At 38.5% G+C, this 22,081-nt stretch overlaps 1 protein-coding gene across 2 annotated transcripts in view; it reads right to left on the reverse strand.

The window, feature by feature from the left end:
* The window catches only part of zgc:162952 (PKc_LIMK_like_unk domain-containing protein), a 36,474-nt gene extending 16,666 nt beyond the window's left edge, over positions 1-19,808 (reverse strand). The window contains exons 1-5 of one of the 2 annotated variants that reach the window (XM_062384965.1): positions 19,637-19,808; positions 17,375-17,447; positions 3,041-3,234; positions 2,385-2,506; positions 668-716 (exon numbers count right to left, since the gene is read on the reverse strand). In XM_062384965.1, the coding sequence (XP_062240949.1) occupies positions 668-716; positions 2,385-2,506; positions 3,041-3,234; positions 17,375-17,405 (396 nt within the window). In that variant the 5' untranslated portion in view covers positions 17,406-17,447; positions 19,637-19,808. The remainder of the gene's footprint in view (positions 1-667; positions 717-2,384; positions 2,507-3,040; positions 3,235-17,374; positions 17,448-19,636) is intronic. The other variant, XM_062384966.1, reaches the window with a different exon arrangement.
* Positions 19,809-22,081: the final 2,273 nt, after the last annotated feature.

Below are 22,081 nucleotides of genomic sequence, written 5' to 3' on the forward strand. Positions count from 1 at the left end.
CACACAACCATGTTTACACAGTTTCAAAAAATGAAGCTTTGCATAGTCATCACAGCCATTCTCACTACAAGGCGGTCCATTTAAATATGACGTCCACCTGAATGATCCCTGCCTCCGCCACCCGAGGCTCCACCTTTCCAGTTTAGAGTCTTAACCAGGCTCAACCAGGTTTAACAGGTTTAAAACGTTACTCAACGTCTTGATTTGGTCTCGTTCTTGTATAGGAGGGTTTCTGACGTGTTCAACAGAGCTCTCCATCACTAGCATTGAATCACCAAATGTAGAATCAATGCAAAGGCACATTTAAGCTGCCCTGGCAGCACCTGGACGTCCAATCCCTCACTCACATGCTTTATGTTGTTTTTTCCCATACTCTGTCACCCGTCTGTATATTAATAAAGTTGAGTCAGCAAGACAGTGTAAAAATATAAGACTATGTGAACGGTCTTATCATATATGCCATTATTTCTGAGGTAATGACCTATCCACACCTTTATGATAAGGTGTAAGGTTTAATATCACTGCCAATGCGGCTGGGTTACACAAGACACACCTGACTCAGCTCACTCAACATTACTTTGTCCCTATCAGCTCACGAAAATGCAATCGGCTGGGGTTTTATTTCCACAAAGCTAGCCTGGGAACATCAACAGTAACAATGACTCACCTCTAGGATAGGATACAGTTTGTCTTCTTTGACACAGATTCCCAGATATCTACAATGAGAGCAAAATACATTCAATTAATTCTACATCAACTTTATTACTGACATTTATTTTCCAAACAAAATTTGTAGATAAAGTACATATTTTGTATTTATTTTAATGTTTTTGTATATGGTATATTTCTAGATTTTTTATTATCGTGAGAGCAGTCATTTTAGAAAAAGTGTTTGTGCTAAATAATGTGTGAGTCCATCTCTCTGTACATAGTTTCCAACTCTGTCAATGGCTCTCCACCACAAGTCTAATAAATCATGTGAACTGCAGTGTTTAACCATGGAGCTCTGTGGCACAGAGGAATAAGAAACATTAGATTTAAGGTGCTTGCAGCAGACTTAGTTTGTAGTAGTTTTAAGAAAGTAAAATATTTGCAGAGAGATGCTTGAATATTAATAAGGTAGCCGAATAGAATCTGCTACACACATTGTTTTCAACAAAAACAAAAATGTCAGATTGAATAATTAAAACATTGAGTAACCTATCCCTTTTCTGTTTTACATTTTTCTAAACCAATGTATTTACATTATTATACTGCTGGACTGACTTTTAATAGAACTCATGTTGCATCCTGAGAACATTGGCTACAACAAACTTCATTAACACAAAGTGTTTTTTTGGATTTGGTGTATGGCAGGTAATCACAGTTACACAGTATGACCTCAGCAGATACAATTTGCCACACTCTGATAAACCTTCTGCCATGACCTTGCTGCAAGGCTATAATAAGATTGCTTAGGCAAACATTATGTCTGCCTTATATAAATGCTGTAAACGACAGCACCAAGGTCTCGTTTCCTTAACGGTGACTGTAGCTGCAGCAGGGCCAAGCGTCAGTTATGGTACATGCACCTAAATGAACATTCTATTAACAAGCTATTTGAGTGTTTTCCTGCTCATTATTTTAGTTTTAAGAAAAACTAAGTTTTGCTTCACTCCCACTGCTCCCACCCACGTTGCTTTAATCCACTTGTCTTCACAAGAAAACTGCCTAATAAACCCACGTTACATTGCCAGCCTACTCAGCATCATTCTTCAGGGAACGTTGACAGCTAGTGTACATAGAGGAGCAGATATACTGTAGGACCAGATATTTTTATCAGAGGTTAGTGGAGAGAGTAACAGAGTCAAAAGAGGGTGAATATTGGACCTCCATCAATCAAGTTGTATCTGCTAGAAAAAACATGTTACCTACATATACTTTATATATAGAATATTGTGATGCCCCCTTTTTTTTATGATGATGGTAGAATAATTTATAATAATGCATATCATTGCATAATTAGATATTCTCATTAAGTTCCTATTATGGCAGGATGCCTTTACTTGTGACTAATGTGACATGCTTGTCAATTTTCTACGTTGCTTAGTAAATATGATAAGAACAATAGTTAAATTATTTGACATGGTTTACATAAGTATGAAGGCCTTTCAATGGTATTGCCGTTCTATTGCTTTATAACTATAGACGGTATAAATACTCTTCCCACGTTACAGACGGTGAAATTGAGACGTAGGGAAAACAAGAGTGAGAGTGTGATATGTGGGAGGGTGTTGAGTCTGTACCAACAGAGAAGAATGTGTTGTGATGGAAAGCCACAGTCACTTTTTTCTGCTGTAGCAGACAAATCTTTAGTAAGATGTGGGACACGAGCAGACACATACCTGACAATGTTGGGGTGGGAGAGTTTCTGCAAAAGGCTGATCTCTCGTACGATGCTGTCCTGGTCCACGTCATTTTTGTAGATCTTGACCACCATCACCTTCCGACTGGTGCTGTGCATCACCTGAAGGACATTGGTGGAAGCAGAAGTAGCAACAGCAGTGGAGGGTGCATCAGAGGTGATGGAGAGACTAGTAGATATACAGTGGACACAGTCTGACAGCAGGCTTTAAACTAACTAAATTAATAAATTAAAGTAAAGAAATTTGCTGCTCGTGTATTTATTTCATTTGAAGACCAAGAGAAAAAGATACTTTCCTTAATCTCACTTAATATGGACACATCAAAGTGCTGATTTCCCCAATCAGTTATCCATCCTGTGGCTTTTTTCTATCTTAATTCAGGGTGGACCAAGCCTACACATTTGAAAACCAGCTCTTCTTGTAGCTCTGCTCCAGCAGCGGTATCACATTGGAAGTTATATAAGATCTCAGCTCGTGATGAGTTTGGTACTGCATCCCCATGGTATCCAAAGCATGTGGGCCAATCACAGAATGGCAAGAATGTTCTAATTAGTTACTGAAACAAAGCAAGCTTTGATAGCAACTCCCACGTAGGTAGGCAACAGGGGGAAATGGGGAGAGGACAGGGAGAATACCTTGTAGACTTTGGAGAAAAAGCCACTTCCAATTAGCTCGGCAGTAAAGTTTTCCCAGAACTCCAGTTTACGAACAGCAGTGCGGAGCTTCTGCCAGCGGTCCACATTGTAGTACTTGTCTGAAGACTCTCCGTACAGGGTGGGACTGGTGGGCTCTGGGGACACATCCACATCACACATACTGGAGATGTCCACTGGAAAAGAAGGGACACACAATAATCTATCTATCTGTGTGTTTGTCTGTGTCTTTAATTGCATTATCTGTAAGTTAATGTTCCTTATAATTAATAGTAACTACACTGAAGATACAGGCCAAAAGTTCAACCCTTTCACAAGGTACTTGGTGCTAAAAGCTGCAATCATGAGAGCTGCCATGTCTATGTGTCTTAAGATAAAGATTAAGATACATTTATTTATCCCAAACACATGCACCGACATGCACACTCATGCAATTGTAGGGTAATTTAACCTCTGCTTTTAACCCATCTGGTGCAGGACACACAGAGCAGTGAGCAACCATGTACGGTGCCCGGGGAGCAGATGTTGGGGGAGTTAGGTGCCTTGCTCAGGGGCACTAGACAGGGCAGGGAGAAACCTCTTGGATTTTTGGACAGATCAATCCAGGTTCGTCTTTTTGTTTTTTCTCCTTGGAGTCGAACCAGAGACGAACCAGAGACCTTTTCTGCCCATAGTCCAAATTTCTGCCACTAGTCCACTGCCTCTCTTTTACTGTCACTAGCTTCTTCAACCACCCCACAAATGTGTTTCTGAAGTGAGATCGTAGACTGTAAATAAAAATGGTTGCCCCCTAAAAGTAAACCCAAAGCATTCACCATCTGGTGGTCATGAAGCCTGTTTCCTAAATGTTAATGAATGGGACATGTACCAGGTTAAAAAAGTCATTCACAAAGGTACATGTTCAAAAATGTCTCAACAAAACCTTTTTCAGTATTTTTCAAACTGAGGTCACTACCGCGAAGACTCTGGCTACCAGTGCTCCAAATATATATATTTCTAAATTAATTTCATGAAGGGCTTACTGTTCTTGAATATCAATCTGATTGAGTTTTATCCACTTGCAGTTTAAGCTACTGAAGCTCATAAACAAAAATCACAGTCATTGCATGACATCAGTTAGCTACACAGCAGATTCATATTTATTTCTTGATCAATATCAATCCAACAAAATCTAAAATAATTCCATTGTGCAATGCTGCTACGATGATAAACACATAAGACTGGATGACCCTCAAAAGACCAATTTATGCAGCTAACTACATGAAAGCAACCCCTGGATGAAAGAGAAGCTCACAAAAGGTCTAATCTCACTCTGCCACTTATTCACTGCACAGATGAGATTAAGGGCCTCCACTTTACAGACTGAAACAAAGACAGAGAATGGAGCGAGGGTATAAATAGAGACTGGATGGATGGATAACACGGCTGGACACTGAATGCACACTGTCCAGAGTAGTCAAGTGAGATGTTTTTCCTCGACACACAATGTAGGTTTAATCTCATTTCTGAAAAGGTGTCATTGAAACATACTGTTATTTTAATGAGTTTGATGGTCAATGTGCATTGAAGGTGGACTTCTATACAGCAATAAGGACCCTGTATATGTATAATAATTATCATTATTTCATTATTCAGCCTATTGTATTGCATGCACATAATGCCAGTTAATATTATACCCATCAACAGGAAGGCAACAGTAATTCAGACAAACATTCTTTAAAACTGTTTAAAACCTAAAAATAAACGGTGGTGGATGGTCTACAGCAGCAGAGATCAGGTCAGGTTCACTCCTGTCAGCTAAGAACAGAAATGTGAAGCTGCAGTGACACTGACTCATCAACACTGGACAGTTGAAGACTGAAAAACATGGCCTGGTCTGATGAATCTGGATTTTTGCTGAGGCTGCAGATGTAGAGTCACATCTGGAGTCAACAGCATGAATCCATGGAGACAAACTGCTTTTTGTGACGGTGTGAGGAACGTTTTCTATACCATGATTTGAATATAACAATCATCAGAGTATTGTTACTGACCATGTGGTTTTTTCATGGTCACTGTTTATCATCTTCTAATGGCTACTTCCTGCAGGATAATGCTATATGTCCCAAGTAAAGTCTCCACTGGTTTCATGAACATGTTTTCAGTGACCTCCTCAATTACCAGATGTGATTCCAGTAGAACCTTTGTGATGTGGTAGAACAGCAGATTGGCAGCATGAATGTGCAACTGATGAATCTGGAGAGAAGACTAGTATCCGTATCAGATGCATCTTATAAAGACCTGGATGAGTGCAAGCTGTAAAACTATAGCTGTCTAAATGATGTACATTATTGTGAAAATAGTAATATTACATGGACAATTTTTTTTAAAATATTTAACTAGCTGCATATGGTTTAAAAGCTGCAGTCTATCATGTCCAGAACTTACTCATATTTAAACTTAAACATGCATTTTTCTTTGGAGCAAAAACATTTAATTTCTGGGAGTCAAACTCGTGGTGTTGAAACTGGACATGTCCCACCCTTCCCCTTGGTGTGTTCGCTTTTGCAGCCAAAGCAGGAAATGGGAGCTGGCTCGCTTCTGAGTCATATTGGCCTGCTTTTAATAATAGTGCTTCTTTCCAAAATATACCTTTTTAAGTTGGAATAAGAGTGCTGGAAAATTATTATGAAGCAGTTAAGATATATGCGTTGTATGTTGGTCTAATTTAATTCAAGCAATGAAAAATGTATCAAACATGAAATAAATTATTTTATTTTAGCTGTAAAAATGACCTGAAACTGCCTTTTCTGATGATTGTTGTTATGATAGTTAGATGATAACACTAACTATAACCTGTCGTTTTTACAATCAGAAACATTTTCATAAATCTGACATGTTGGTCTATGTAACAGTGAAAAGTGGAACTGTTCCTCATGAATGGGAAGCATGAGGCCAATCTGCTGTAATGGTTGCACCAGACCAGAAAACGAAATGCCCTGCATGTGATATTGTTACGGAGCTGTTGTGATAGTTTGTCATTTTTGGAAATACACTTGCCAGACTTGCTCTCTTGCCGAATACACCCCTACCAGCAACCTTTATTTGACTAATTAACAAACTGTATCCTCATTGTTTATTTAATTAATAATCAAAATTATTAAACTGACAATTTGTGGGCTCAGGAGGTAGAGCAGGCCGTCCACTGACCAGAAGGTTGATGGTTCTGATTCTGTGTGTGTCCTTAGGCAAGATACTGAACAATGACTTAAATTCACTGTGTTTAAATACATTTCAAGTCCTGTACGTGTCCTAATAACTTCTGCTTAGGGATGTTGTTTATCGTTAACATGGTCAGCGGGGGAGTGAGGAGGGAGGACATGTGGCACAGAACATTCAATGCACGCATCGGGGAAAGTATGAAACGAATTAGCCGACATGAGCAGGATTAAGTCAGTTAAAGGTTATAAATATCTATATTTATTTAGATACATTTTTCGGTTAATTACCCAGTCCTATTCTGAACCCCAAATCGCCTTTGACGGATGTGCCAGCACTGTGAGTGATGTGCAATGGAGAAAGTACTGCACATAAAATCACTTTATGAATGTGTGTGAAAGGGTGGATGGCAAATATGTACTTTAAAGCTCTTTGAGTGGTCATAAAGACTAGAAAAGTGCTATATAAATATAGGCCATTTATCATTCGTCAACAGGGACCTTATTGATGGAAAAATGTCATGGCCAGGCCAGAAACTACCTGGAATCTGAACTAGTTATTAAACAACTTCACGGTGGTGACAAGACTTCAGAGGAATATTCTTGGTATCCCTCTGCTTGTAGAGTTGTCCTACACTAAGCTGACAGTCAGCTGGCTATAGCTCCATAGTTAATGCAGAGATAGTAGTAAGAGTATTTATTTAACTGGGCACCAAACCAAGTACAAATATTCTTTAACTGTTATATGCCTTTAAACACCGACTGTAGTCCAGTGCATATAGTCCAGGAGTAGGTCTGTATTCTGAAGACAATGGGACACTGTAGGTTCCAAGGCGAGAGCTTATAAAATAAACATGTCTTCCTGAAACACAGGACAAATCGGAGGCAGATGAACTACAATGGCACAGAGAGCATATAACTCTGTCAAGGCCCAAACAGTCCCCTTATGAAACCACATTTAAATTCATTAGATCCGGTCTTTCGTAGATCTGCACCAATTTGGACACATTCGTAAATATCGGTCCCCAAAATATGCAGTTTTTTGTCATCAGGATCCATTAATCCTTCTTTCAGAAATTAAGTAAAATGTAAAAAAAACAGCCTATTTCACCAAGTTCAAGGCAGTAAAAAAGAAATTCATGGATTGGCAGTATGGGTTCTTCCCAGACCCATACTGCATACTTCCAACAAGTTTCGAGGTAATCCAAAAAAACACAGATGAAAACGTAACCTCTTTGGCAGAGGTACAATAGTCTGGCTCGGCATCATCAGTTTAAATTATTTAATTGTTTGAGGGTAGCTTCAGTTCCCACAGTCAATCTTGAACCTTGTTCCTCATAGAGCAGGTACTCCTGACCTAGTTTCCAGCACAGAGTGCTGGTGTAACAACACCAAAGGTCAAAGTTTATGTTTTCCATGACAACAGCCTCTCTAGCCTTTACAATGACGTTGGTGGAAAGCACACGCTGACACGCAAACACAATTGGCACGGTTTCGTCAATCAAGCTGAGAGAATCAACCCCGGCTATTCAGGCTGCTTTTGTTCATTCGGCTCCGGACTAAACAATCACGGCACTTTCAGCTTTGACACTGTCAGAGAGGAATGCCTACAGTGCAGCCCTATCATCCAGCTGTCAATCATTCTCTGTCTAATTCTCCAGTCTGAATCTCTCACTACTTCTTTTCTCTCTGCACTGGAGAAAGAATGACTGTGGTTCACAAACTTTCTTTACACCTCCCTTTGTGATCTAAAAAATAATTGTTACGACTCCAAACATGTCCATTGCCTGCCTTTTTTTTAATAGCGATACATCACACAACAATATAAATTAAACAATACTGTGACAAGCTGCATTTAACTGAATGACATAATGCACTGTTTATCAGAGTTCCTTTTATGTATGGGAAAAATGCTCTGTTAAAAATCAAAACTTAGAAGCCACTGGACAGGCTTGTGATATTTCATATATGATTGATGCACTTGTTTGATCAGGGTCTTATTGTTCTCTTTCTGTTTACCCTGTTCCTACCGGACTATATCATGTTGTTTTTCTCTCTGCATAAATCATACAGTCATCACTCATAAAAACACTGCTCTGCTTTACCTCGCAGCCGGGTCACTAAAATGGGATGCTGAGAATAGTCCACCAATAAATCCCATTTTTAATCTTTCTGAGCATTGCCCAGCTACTTTTGGATATTGCATGACTTTTTCAATGACACTGCATATTTCTAACCAATATTTATTACATATACCAGATTTTTAACTTTTAATTCACTTTCACCAACTCTATAACCCTTACTGGTGGACTAATGGTGTGTGGAGGAGAGAAAACGTCAGACTTCCTCTTTGATGTGGGTTGATCTGTTCATACTAGTGCACAGCAGCAACATAACCTTGTGCTGTTAAACCTTGTAGCAACACCACATTTTATAGTTTATAGGCTACACACATCACAGCATCCCATGTCATGGGACTGAGCACCCAGAAAGTAGGAGGGAAAATAATAGATTAATGATTTCAGGATGTTTCTGCCATCACCTCCTTATTCAATACCCATAGTCAACTCTATCGAAACTGCAATTAACTCATTAATTATTTTGTGGTGACAAGTGACACTTATTTTTACATCTAATATTAAGTATTGTCCATGGCATGACAAAGTTGTTGTATGGACAATGTCTGAGATTCAGATCACAATCATTGAGAGTTTCAGACATACCCAGAGGTTTTCCCTGTGAAACATGTTCACACCAGAGTACGTCTGTACTCACTTGCTGTAAATTCCCCGGACAATGACATGCTCTATTCACACATCGGCCCAATCAGTCATTAGATGTACTTTGTAAGAGGGAGCTGGTTCTGACATTGGCGTTCCCATATATAGTTCATCTGGAAAGGATCAGGCTTGTGATTTTTGCTTGTAAGCTGGTTAATATTCCCTCTCCTTTACCTACTGGATATATTTACTAGAAAATGGTTGATTGTTGTGTCTGGAAACAATAATACTTAGAGCTGAGAGACTGAATTCAAACAGTAAAGCTGAAGGCCATATAACCAAAGCAATGAGTTAAAACCCAGAAAAAAACATATTCATATAAATATACATACAAAGCTCTGACTGTTATAATAAATAAAGTCAAAGTGTGATTCATTTTCCAGCTTCTAGCGCAAAAAAATAATTCTGCATCTTGCATCTCATGAATTTCAAAGGAAGGCAATAATGTCACTGGTAATGTTGCTGCTCAATATAGACACACTCTGCATTGTGTGTCTCACTCTCTATTTCCCACTTGTCTGTTTTTCTTGGCTCTTGTGTTGTTAGTTCTTCCAAGATCTGATTCTTTACCAGCACTGACTCTTTTTTTTTTTCAGAGAGTGTGAAAGTTTGAAAGCTGCAGAAGCGACATGCAGGAAATATGCCTATGTTGTGTTGAAGGTCACTAATCACAACCCGCTGTGAGTTTAACCTACGTCTGACCACACAGAAAGTCAATAGAAATATCAGGGCTGGCGGCTGCCTGCTGACGTCCCCTCAGCTGATAAAGAATGTTTCACAATAAAAATCAGTTTGCGCCAAAGCGAGATTTCCGTCTGTCAACACAAGGATTCTCTCTGAGGAATTTTCAAAAGATTGTACAGGGATGTGATGTTAGCTCAGAGCAGAGGGAATGTTGTGTATGTGTGTGTTTTTATGCGCATCAGGACCAAACCCTTCTGTGCATTGAGGAGCTTCCAAACAAGGGGGATTTACGTCATTAGGTGACATCAAGGGGGTGACTCACTTATGAGTTCACACTTGAAGCCAGAATGATATAAGTCACACTACGTTAAATAGGAGCTGGCTCAGTCTGCTGTTTTCTTTTATACACAATAAGTGATAATGAACTAGATGAATCACAGGAGGTTCTTTCACAAGGACATGCACTGCGCGAGACCCATTAAAATATCCACTCACACACACACACACACACACACACATGCATAAAGATATTTTCCAGTTGCAGCTCTATCAAGAAAGTGGAAAAGAATCAAAATCAAGTCTTAAATGGATATTCTAGTCAGAGTTCAGTTTGTTAACAGAATATTTAAAGCCTCAGTGACTTTGGGCATAAAGTATGTAGACAAATGCAGCTTAGCAGAACATTGGTTTAAATTAACAGCCCTCTGGTCACAAAATTGTTGGCTGTAGCCTGTGAATTAGAGCTGAGCCAGTAAAGTGGCCTGTGCCATACCACAGCAGCTGTAAACTGCTTCATGGATTTTCCTAAGGGACTAGAACTCTGCCTTCCTCTGCAGTTTTTGAAGGCAGAGGTGGCAGCTAGGGGGGTATCATCGTTTTATGTTAGATGACAGATCAATGAAGGATGCTCAGAGCTACATCACACATAGCTGTGGCTGGTGTTGTTAACCACAGTCTGTGGTGAATGGTGCAATGGTGGCCTATGTCACTACTGAGGAATGTAAGGAAAAGTACAGTGGTTAGTGAATGTGCCATTTAATTCAGAGTTATAACACTCACTCTAATGAGGGGAAGATCGAGAAATGCAGCTCTTGGGATGTATACATGCGATTCATAAGTACCTAAATTAAATTGTTTCTCATTTGAACATATCTGCATGTCATATAGAACTATGAGCACATATACAATAGAACATATGACATGAACATAACATGACATAGAACTAAATGAGTAATGACTTGCTCACTATAACTTTAAACTGCAGATAATTTTATATACTTATATAAAATAATTGTGCATACACTTGAAAAAATCCAAATACAGCGGCTAAGGTAGAGGTATATATCAGTGTGTATCAAGTTATGACATCAGGATAAAACGAGCTGTGAAATATTGCTTTAAGTTGGTATCAATTTAGTTTTCAAAGCTGCATTTTTTGTTTTATTTACACTTCTAGAAAGCAGAAAAAACTGTAAACATAATACTGTCATTTCATTTTCCTCCAAGAGGTTTATCCGCTATCGTAGCAAACAACTGCTCAAGCACTCCCAGCAAATATGGAGTAAAATTAATGTGGCAATGTCCGATGCCATCGGGGTCTCACCACAACAGCCAGAGACAAACCATACGCTTTTCAGCATTTTATTTTGTCCTTCAAAACAAGTGACAAAACATAAATATAACTTCATCTTAAAGTGCCAGCACTTTCTGCTATTGTCTCTCAGTGTCTCTCCTGTGTCTCTCCTGTGTTTCTCCTTGTTTTCCTGTGTCCCTCCCACATGATTCTCCCTATCTGGCAGCTATGGCTGGCAGAGTTAATTTGTCAACTAGTCTGAACTGTGCCAATCCCCTCTCCCTGGTTCCCTTGGAGCTGCTCACTGAGCCACCTCCATAATTATAATTGAAGTCATCTTTTTGCTCCTGTGAGTGTAGGAAATCTAATCTTTACTCTCCTTTTGGCTCTATTTTGTTCTCCTCCAACTCACTTAAATGCTCCACTATGTTCACAAAGCTGTGGGACATAAAACCAAAAACAACGAGCTTTATTTATTTTGTTGATTTGCTTAGCTACACCCAACATCGATTGCACTACTGTCCATCCTGGGAATGGGATCCCTCACATGTGGCTCTGTCTGAGGTTTTTAATGAATCTTTGCCCTGTTAATAGGGGATTTATTGGTAGTCAGGATCTCTGCCATATCAAGCCCTTGGAGACAAATTGTGATGTGTAAATATTTACTGTACAATAAAATTTGAATGATTGATTAAATAACCTCAGTTACGTCAGCAGCGGTGCTCAATAACCATTTCATTAGCTGGCAGCCACTGACCTATCATCATTGTGTTTGTCTGAAGTGCACTGACGTCAGTTTGGATGTGTTATCATTGACGCATTACCACATTATGACAACAAAACGTTGGTGAAGCCTTTTGGTAAACCACATCCTAAAGCTGATGCCATCCAAAAATCCTACAGCATCAGTAATTCTGGTGACAGCTCTATTAATAGTGATCCTCCTGGTCCGCGCTGTGAGCCCGAGGCCCGAGATTGTGTGAGGGGATTCATGGGAGATCGATAGATTTTAATCCATTTCCAACCAACCCAATATTGAATTTGTCTACTTAACATTATGCAATGGACAGTAATGACAAAAGCTGTTTGATAACTCATTGTTCCTGTACTTCTACACAGCACCAGTCATAGAGTTATGTAATCTTTAGAGATGAGGAAGGAAAACGTGATTTTAAGATGATGAATGAAGAATGACACTGTCACAGGTTATGCAATCACTGCTACTATATGTGGTATAAGTGTATGCTTCCAGAAAGGCTGCTGTTAGGGTGCACTGTAACATTATTGTCCTCACCAAAAACCATCAATCTTACCTGTCAATTCTCAACAACATACAGAGAAACCATGGCACTACTGCAGTAGAACATATTTGCTGATGTTGAGTTTAGTGCAAGAAAAACCGCTGCAGCATCAAAGAGGTTGTCACATTCTATGAGTTTCTCTATAAAACCTTCCGCCACATTGTGGTGATCCAAAACTGCCCTACGTTCTGATTCTACCCCCACTGGGCATGTGCTAAATTGCATCCCAGAGAACCAAGGTGTTAATTACTGAGACAGCAACGATGCATGTCCAAATTATATTTAAACATAAGTATATTGGTGATTTGAGATGAAAGGATCCATACCAACACATGTTTGTAAGGTCTTGGTCAATATGAAACTGTTATCCTGTTAGCTTAACTTAGCTTAAAATCCTTATTCACAGTTGCAGAAGAAATATTCAGACTCTCCTGACTCGTCTCTAACCCTCTTTTGCTTGCACATGCCGTATTACACACACACACACACACACGCACACATAAACACACATACACACACACACAAATCTAACACACTTGTGACACTCAGATTGGGGAAAAACAATATAACTTGGTTTTCGTGAACAGAGTTGACGTACGTGTTTGTTTGTATAGAACAGGGATCTGAGATCACATGTTAATACCAGGTGTGTACAGGGCCATAGATATGGATTTTGACTGTTGGTTGTTACGAAAGCAGCTTCTGTAGTTGTAGTGTAGTTGCAGTATCTCAAGGAGCCAAAAGAGATTTGTTCAGTCTGTTAGCATGCAGCTGAGTTTGCTGCTGTAAATCTCGTTGTAAAATGCTGCAGTCACAGTTTAACAATTAACAGGGAACTTCTTCATATGTTTACACACATTTTTTTTACTCAAATCACTTAATTTTTACGCAAACACATTTGTATTGAGCTAATGTGAAGAGACAGTATCAATCTCTTGCAAATATTTTAAAGCTAGCACTTAAAAAAAGTTATTCAACCAGAGTTTTAGATGATACCTGCTCACTTTGAGGTCTTTACGTCAAACAATCCATTATCACTCAGGAAATAATACATTATACATTACTTCTTGTGTTTCTTCCACGCCACTGACCTCATGCACTATCTTCATTTACTGGTTTAAGCTAAGGTTACAGGTTAGGTTTTGTTTTTTCTTACCTGGACAGTATTTCTGTGCTCACCTCATGAGCCACTGTGTTTTTCTCTTTCACTTTATACTGGAAAGTGTTGAAAGTACCAAACCAAACAAACAGGTTTATATAGTGATAAAAATTATTAGGAATTTGCATTACATAACAACTAAGTCATAGGCATCATGAGGATGGAAACTCTCTGATACAACAGAAAGCTGTTATTATGGTCTTGACTGTTCTGTGCTCTGCCCTGTGGTATACCATCTAATACCATGGGGAAGTGGTAATGTGGTAACTGTCCCAGTCCCAGCACCAAACTCCAAGGAAGAAGACAAAACAGGACACCGACTGAAGAGTGATCTCTTGAAAGTGATGTGCCAAAGGGCTGGACAAAAAGGTCAGGAGGTACTTTTCTATTTTGGTGAAGGGAAAGTATAAATATTCAAACAGGGGCATCTTTTCAACTTCATAAAGACATTTGGGGATGAAAAATTGGCAACAAAACAAAAGTAGAATTTCTATGGAAATTATCATTGTTAGGGCCCTGTGGTGTGCTGAAGCGCATAAGCCCCTTAATGTCCTTTGGGATGGTGCTTGTATTGGAAACAGTCATGGCCTATTAACTGTTCTTTTATATAAGCCATGTAAGTGGCTCTGTGCGCCAACATTGCATCCCTAAAATGTTTATTTCAACATGTTCATTAATAATGCTAAAATGCCAAGTGATAGTATGGTAAAATGTTTACAATATTCATCATCTTAGTTTTGGAAATATATGATAATTAGGCTTAAGTACAAGGTACAGGTGATGTTGATGTTGAACATTCCTATTCATGCAGAGCTTTTCTATTCCTGATGACCTCTTCACGGTGCAGGTTTGCCATCCACTCATTGACACACAAATTTAAACAGTGCCCTTTCTCTATCACACATCATTCACACACTGCGGGCACAGCCGTCGTTGGCCATTTGCGTTAGAATCAGTATCTACCCAAAGGACACTTAGGCCCGTGGAAGAGGAGAGACTGGGATTATCACATGAATTACAGGGAATGTCATTAGCTTTGCAGATATTAGGTCATAAACCAAAGTACCTGACAAAAAAAAATATTGACAATAAATACACTTTGTGACACTTTGTTATCAGGGGCCATATTACATGTCTGTAAGAAATGAAATGTCACTTCAACTAATGTAAATGTCTTGTTAAAATATTTATGCCTGGACGAATTTAGCAGACTGACATACTAGCATTGCCTTCCCTAAAGCTAATAAAAGTAGACAATGGCTGAAGTCTTTGGTAAACAGGGAGAACATCTTTTATTTATTTGCTAGAATTTACCAACTTCTGCATACTATAAAATATAAGTATGCCATTATAATGTTTTACAAAATTAAAGTATATGAATAAAATAAAAGTCATCAGAGAATAGTTAAAGCTCTAACAGCCATATCATGTAGACACCTATACAATTACTGAGATAAAAATAAATCTAAATTAAATTAATCCCATATTCAACTGAAAAATAATCTGAATCACTTCTTCCCCTCTTGAACTATTCAAATGCATTAGTTCGGGTAATGCTGAGGTTTTGAAACACTGTCAATGCTTGACTGTAACCATATATACCACTGGTACATGGGGTATTTATGAAGTATTTAGTGAATGTTTAACATGCAGGGAGCTGCAGGGAGGGATAGTAAACATCTTGATACATCATCTAAATTAAAAACCTGAAGTAATGTTCGTTGCTGTTAACACCTTCAATTATTGGATTATATAAATGTGATAACATATAAGTCTGGGCATTATAAACGTGGTTCCATTTTGTAACTTGCTATAATAACCCACACCTAACTGTAACTGAATTCAAATATTGTATTGAGGAGGAAAACAAAAAGGACATGACTAGGCCAGCCCTGAGGTTATCAGATTTAAATTTGCATTGTTCAAACATTTGATGTGATCTATCAGTGGTAATGGTCTGATCTTCTAAGGCGGACCCACCCGTCAAACGTAATCAGTTTAACAAAAGCTGGATCCGTTGCTGATGTGTACCAGCTGCAAGATTGCATTCATTAAAAAGACCAATGTGGCCTTCAGAAGGTTGGTTAGATTACTTTCAGTGAAGCCTGTTGTAAGCATCAAGTTCTTTTTCAATCTGACTCAAGTGATTAAAACAATTACATTTCTGACTTGTTTAAAACATTATCTAAATAAATGAATATTTCAATTATTAAAGGGCTATAGGTCCGGCACAATTGTGGGCCTGAACGTGTTTAGTTGGCTTTTAACATGAGATCCCTGAATGCTGAATGAAGAGAAGTCTTACACTCTTTGAATAGGCTTCCAAGTAGTTTGCATCTTATCATCAAGTTCATTTACATGAATTAACCTGTACTTGGGTCCATGGATGGCAACATAATTCAAGATGATGCTGAATCGGACATCAGCCTTTTCTTTCTCTAACCAGTTTGAATGATCACCCATCTCTGCCCAAAGTCACGTCTGAGTGAACAACGTAGCCAGTTGTGTTGGACTGATTGGTCAGAAGTTGAATGCCCCGTCCTCTCCTTCTTTCACACTAGTTCTTTTGCAAAGCTCTTCATATGACACTGTAAACCTTTCAATGGTTTGTGGGCACACACACACACACACAGGTTCCTTTACCTCTCAGCTTGTGACTGCGGGCCTAAAAATATTTTGTACAACTGTAAAACATACACATGCTAACAAAATTAAGAATATGTTTCATATAGTCCTCAGTGAGGAATAGAGGTAGACCACACAAATGGCTCAAAGGCCTGCACCAACCTACGCAGCCACTGCAAACATTACATTACATTACATGTCATTTAGCTGATGCTTTTGTCCAAAGCGACTTACATTTTGAGTACACTCAACATTTATGAGGGGCCACTTAGGGGTTCAGTATCTTGCCAAGGATACTTCGGCATGCAGATGGTGAAGAGTGGGGTTTGAACTGGCAACATTCATGTTGAGGAACGCCCGCTCTACCCCCTTGGCCACACCGCCCAAACATGAACCTTGTAGCCGAGTAACCAAGCTTCCCAGGCGGTAGCAGGCGGTAGCTTGGGAAGCTTGGTAAATAATAGGTGGTAAATCAAACATTCAGCCAGTGCTCATAACAACCAACAACGGAACTAACAAGAAATTATACTGACATATTTCCTCATGATTTACAGCTGCTTGACGTTACTATGGATGCACATGATTTGACTTGGGCATTTCATGAACTTATAGAGGTCGATTATAAACCAGTCATAAAGAAGACATCTGAGTTAATGTATTGAAATGAAAAATATATATAAAACAATGATTTTGATCATAACAATTTAAGATATTTTAATGCTCAAGTTATTGTTATATTGTATTATTATTATTATCCTCATTATAAGGTGATGTATTCATCGAATTCTTCCTACATGAATCTCCAAGTTGAGCTCTAGCCTAAAACAGATTTTCTGAACAAGAGGACAATTGTAAAAAAACATCAGAACATGAAACTGTGATGTGACACATCAAACATACAGAGGTACAGAAAAATGACAGTGTTGTAGTTTCTCAGTTGACAGAAATGCAATGTAAAGGCAGAGTTGAAAAGGTGTTTGAATCGCTCAGTACTTACTCCATTGATTTAATAAGCTATTCATATGCATCCTGTGGACGATGGAACACACGCTGAGGTCTCTGTGCAGAAACTGAGGAGGAACCACATACAAGCAGCAACAAATGAGCAAGAACACAGACACAGGACAACACATGTGGAATGTCAAGCAAGCAACATTGAAAGCTGAAGACTGGTATGACATGATGAGACAACATTTAATGCTTGTTTCAAAACAATAGCCCAATACGTTTATTTCCACATGTGTTTGGGAAACAACATGCATTGTGAGAAAGCTTCCACCTGTTGTATTAAACTATATAAGGTTCTTTCAATAAGATTACGATAATATATTTGAAGAAAAACATTGCAAACAAGTATGCTCTCATGCCATATAAACAGTATATGTATAACTTACAGGTACTTCACTTCATATGTTTTTAGGCCCATGGCAGTGGGTCCCAACCTTAAATCCTCATGACAGAGTTATTTTTTCTTCCATTTTTTTCCCTTTAGAAGCCTGAAGATGTGAAGTATCCAGAGTTCTCTCACTTTCACTCTCTTCAGTAATATTTCTAACCAGAGAAGGCAGCTGTTTTCAAGGGAAAACTCTGATAAAGCCACTGTGCAATCCCTGCCCAGCACAAAACTGCTTTAAGGACAAAGTAAGCTACTATCTGATGAACACAATGAAGCATTTGGCATCTTGAGAGCCAGATATATCTGTTATGGAGCTGGTGGAGACCATTTAAGAGCTGAAAGAGGGGGAATTTTCCTTCAGGCACCAAACAACAAATAATTTGTGACGTTATTCATGTCACAAAGTTAAAGATGAGGCAAAATGCAGGAGCTGCACTATAAGCACCTGTGTCGACAAGCAGCTGTTTGCATTGTCTGCATCTTTTGTTTCACTACAACCTACAAAGTTTAGGGTTGAAATAACTCAACGTCCTCAGCATTAAAACTATATGCAGCAGTAGCTATTTTATGCACTACTTACACAATGCTTTAACTTGAAAACATTTAAACCTTCGCAGCATGAACATGCTTGTCGCACTTTCTCACTAACCAATCAAAATCAAAAAGAGTCAGGATTTACGATATCAATAACGACTGGTGTAGAACTAGCTGATCCTGGGAGAACCATTTTCAATAGTTTATCAGCTGTCTGGTGAGATGCTGTCTCATCTCATTTTTCTGCCTCTTTGTTATTACTTTAATCAGGGAAAAGGGAGTTTATCAAATCTGAATCCAGTTGGGAATGTGCTTTTTTAATCCCAATCCTTTCAAATCCTGTATTAGATCTTTTAAATTATTTGTTTGGATTAAGACTTTAATGAAAAAAACTTTAATTTTTATTTTACTCAGCTTATTAACAAATAAATTACTGCTTTTTTGTGTTAAAATAGATTGAACGTACACAGTCTGTAGCTTCCTCTATTGATATTAATAACAGTGACATTTTTAATATAGATACTAAGCACCTGACTTAGTTACAAGTATGGTGCATTGGCTTTGATATCTAAACCATTGACAATGTGCTGGCCTTTTACCACATATTTTATCACCATCTCACTAATTCATTAACTCTGCCCTACTTCATGTTTTGCAACAGCTGTAGAAGCTTAAGTAAAAACAACTTAGATATTATTTCTACTTTATTATTACATACATATGAATAAATTAACCCCTGGTATTTACTTAATATAACTTAATGTTAGCTGTGGGTAAACTATACTAGGTCACAGAATATAGTGTATCACCAGCAGGCTGAGCATTCGTCCTTCTGAAGTAATAGAACATCCCTGAGATATAGCAGTTTTAGTCAACTTGAGAACTTATAGGCCAGTGTGCCGTGTTTATTGAACAGTGTTGCTGAGTTATCGCTTGTTTGTTTTCGTCAACATTCCACTTTTCATTGCATGACAATAAAACACACTAACTCAACAGAGGATACAACAAAATGCAGCATCCAGGTTGGGAACCACTGCATATGTACAGTCTTTTGTCAATATAAAGACTGTACTGACTCGTCTACGCTTTTTGTACCTGGAGTTGCAGAAATTTCCCTATAAATGAATGATGAGTTTGGGTTCTTTAGTCTTTAGTAGTACATTAAGAACACTTCTGTGCAATCATATCTCAAAGTAGAGTTGAGATGTTGCCCTCACATGAGTCAAATTCCCATGATATGTGTCTACAATTATCTATACATCAGACGTTATCGTTCTTTACATGTGCAGCAGACAGTTTAAAAAAGAGGAAAAACAATAGTGTACTCACATAGATTAAGTCCCAGGTGCTGTTGTGGATGGAAGAAAGAATAGGCTGAGTTTTAAACTGCTGAAGAAGTATGATGCATCATATATCTGTGTACTGTGTGTGTGCAGGAAATAGAAAACAGCTCTCTGTGCTGCAACTCTCTGTGCTGTGGGTGTGCAGTGAGTCCAGGCTGCTGATCCACACGAGTGCCTGTTTGGTGGGTTGTCTTAGGAACCAGCCTCACCAGCACAAGCACGTAGGTGGATGCAGCTCCACCCACGGGAGGAGGAGGGGGGTGTGGTGTCGGAGCTGTGCAGCAGGCAGGCAGGCAAAGTCTGTGTGATCAAATATATGGGGGCTTTCGACTTACTTATTTCAACCTCCCCTAAAACATATGGCCTATTATTCTAAATCATTTCTACACATACTAGGACTCATCATATCCTGGAGAAGTATATCATGGGTTTGCAAACAGAAAAATAAAATTGAGAAGCCGAGTTGGCTTATGTGCTTTGAGTTACTGAGCTGTAACTCTGCAGACTGTGATGGATCTGTTCACACTGTGCATTCACATGCTCCTCTGAAGGTCCCAATTCCCAAGTTGTGAGGTCATTCTTTAGAATTCTTTGTTCGATGTTCTTTGAAATCAGGATGTGAAATAAAAACATGGCCTGTTTGTGTTGTATTTATGTGTTTGAACATAACAACACATTAACACCTCATTTCAATATCTGCATGATAACAAAGAGCAAAGAAAAAGGATTATAAATTACATATACAAGTTAAAAGATTAAAAAGTATGCTTGCTAATCAAAGAAATGTCTGTATTGGCTAAGAAAGTTAAATGCTTGTGCGAGATTGACAAGTTGCCGACTTTCTGAGTTGTCGCTTAGACTTGATATGACGTTGACAAACCTTTTCCAAATTGTGAATTAATTTTCACGATTATTCCGACAACACATGAAAACAAAGTCAATGGCAATGAAAAACACAGCTTTTTATTGGATGTGCAGATGCTTGTCACCATGTTAATTTCATTAAAAACATGCAGAGATATTTCAAGTTCGTTTGTCATGTTGGAGGACATTATCATATTACTGCACTGGCAATAGTAATTATTATTGGATGGCATATAGATATATTATTTTTATTTCTGAACCCAGTGGATCCTCTCAGGACCCCATCAGGCTCCCACTCAAGAAATTACAACAGTAGCGTCTCCATTATCATCCAAACATTAGTATTTGCCTCATAATGAAAATAATAAATGAATCGCAGTCTGCTCTGAAACCGTTTGTGCTGCTGAGAAGTATCTCGATGCGGCACGACACAGGGTGGGAGTTTTCTGAACAATGTGGAGCTCGGGCCCCGAGCTTAAACTCCCACTCAGGCAGTGTAGGGAATGAATAGACTCAAACAGAAGGCACAAAAACAACAGACAAATGGATACAGTATGGAGAATGGAGAAGAGCTTTACATGGCTGAACACAATAGTACAGGCTAATTTAAGCTGCAGAGCTATAGTATGTACTTCAAGTAAGTGCACATATGCATTAGCATGATGGAGCTGTTTTTATAACTTCAACTAACATATGAGTTAAACAATTTTCAGGCAGATTTTCCAACACAATATTAAAAATGATAACATTGAAAATAGCTTTTTATACAAAACAAACTTCACAAATCACATTCTTCTGACCCATACAACAATGTCTAAAACAAATTTAAAGTGCAATATTTAAGTTCATCAAGTAGAACAAAATTCCCTGAAAAGAACAAGCCAATAAATCCACTTGGTCAAACTTCCTGTTTCTTGTGTAACTTTCCATGAAGTGCCCACACTCATGAGAGTGTTCCTGTCCCCTGTTTTCTAATAGAATCACTGTTGTTCTTTTTGATGAGATTTCCTCAAGACCCTTCCCTCTGTATGACCTAGAGCCAATGCTATTCACTTTGACCACAGTCAACTCAGGGGAATACAGGTGTAGACACAACATAAGCTGTGTCACAGTATCAACCAAAATCTAAGATCATAGTGTTATTCAATGATGGTAGGCCTAGTTTGGTTTAATGACTGCAAGACCTTTTGCAGTCACTGATATTATTTAAATAGATAAATACTTTCCCCTATCATGTACACTCAATAATACACATGTCTTTTTATGAATTTTTTGCAAATGTATTAAAATTGTGGTCAAGTTACTGTTGTTTGTTGTAATTATCTCGATCTTAACGGGAGTTCTGTGATAAACCGAACTTTGCAGATCAAAGCAAGGTATAAACCATTTCAATGCTCTGAGGACCAGATGTTGGCCCAAGGATTTTGTGCCACGTTTTCAGGGACTTATGTGACACATTTAGCCACTAAAGTGGACTATACTTGCAGTATATATCAAACAGTAGTTATAGGATGGAGTCACAGTTTGTGTCTTATGTTTTTTAGTGGACGGATGCTCGACTTGAAAT

The sequence above is a fragment of the Platichthys flesus genome, chromosome 3, assembly GCF_949316205.1.
Source record: "Platichthys flesus chromosome 3, fPlaFle2.1, whole genome shotgun sequence".
NCBI classification, from domain to species: Eukaryota; Metazoa; Chordata; class Actinopteri; order Pleuronectiformes; family Pleuronectidae; genus Platichthys; species Platichthys flesus.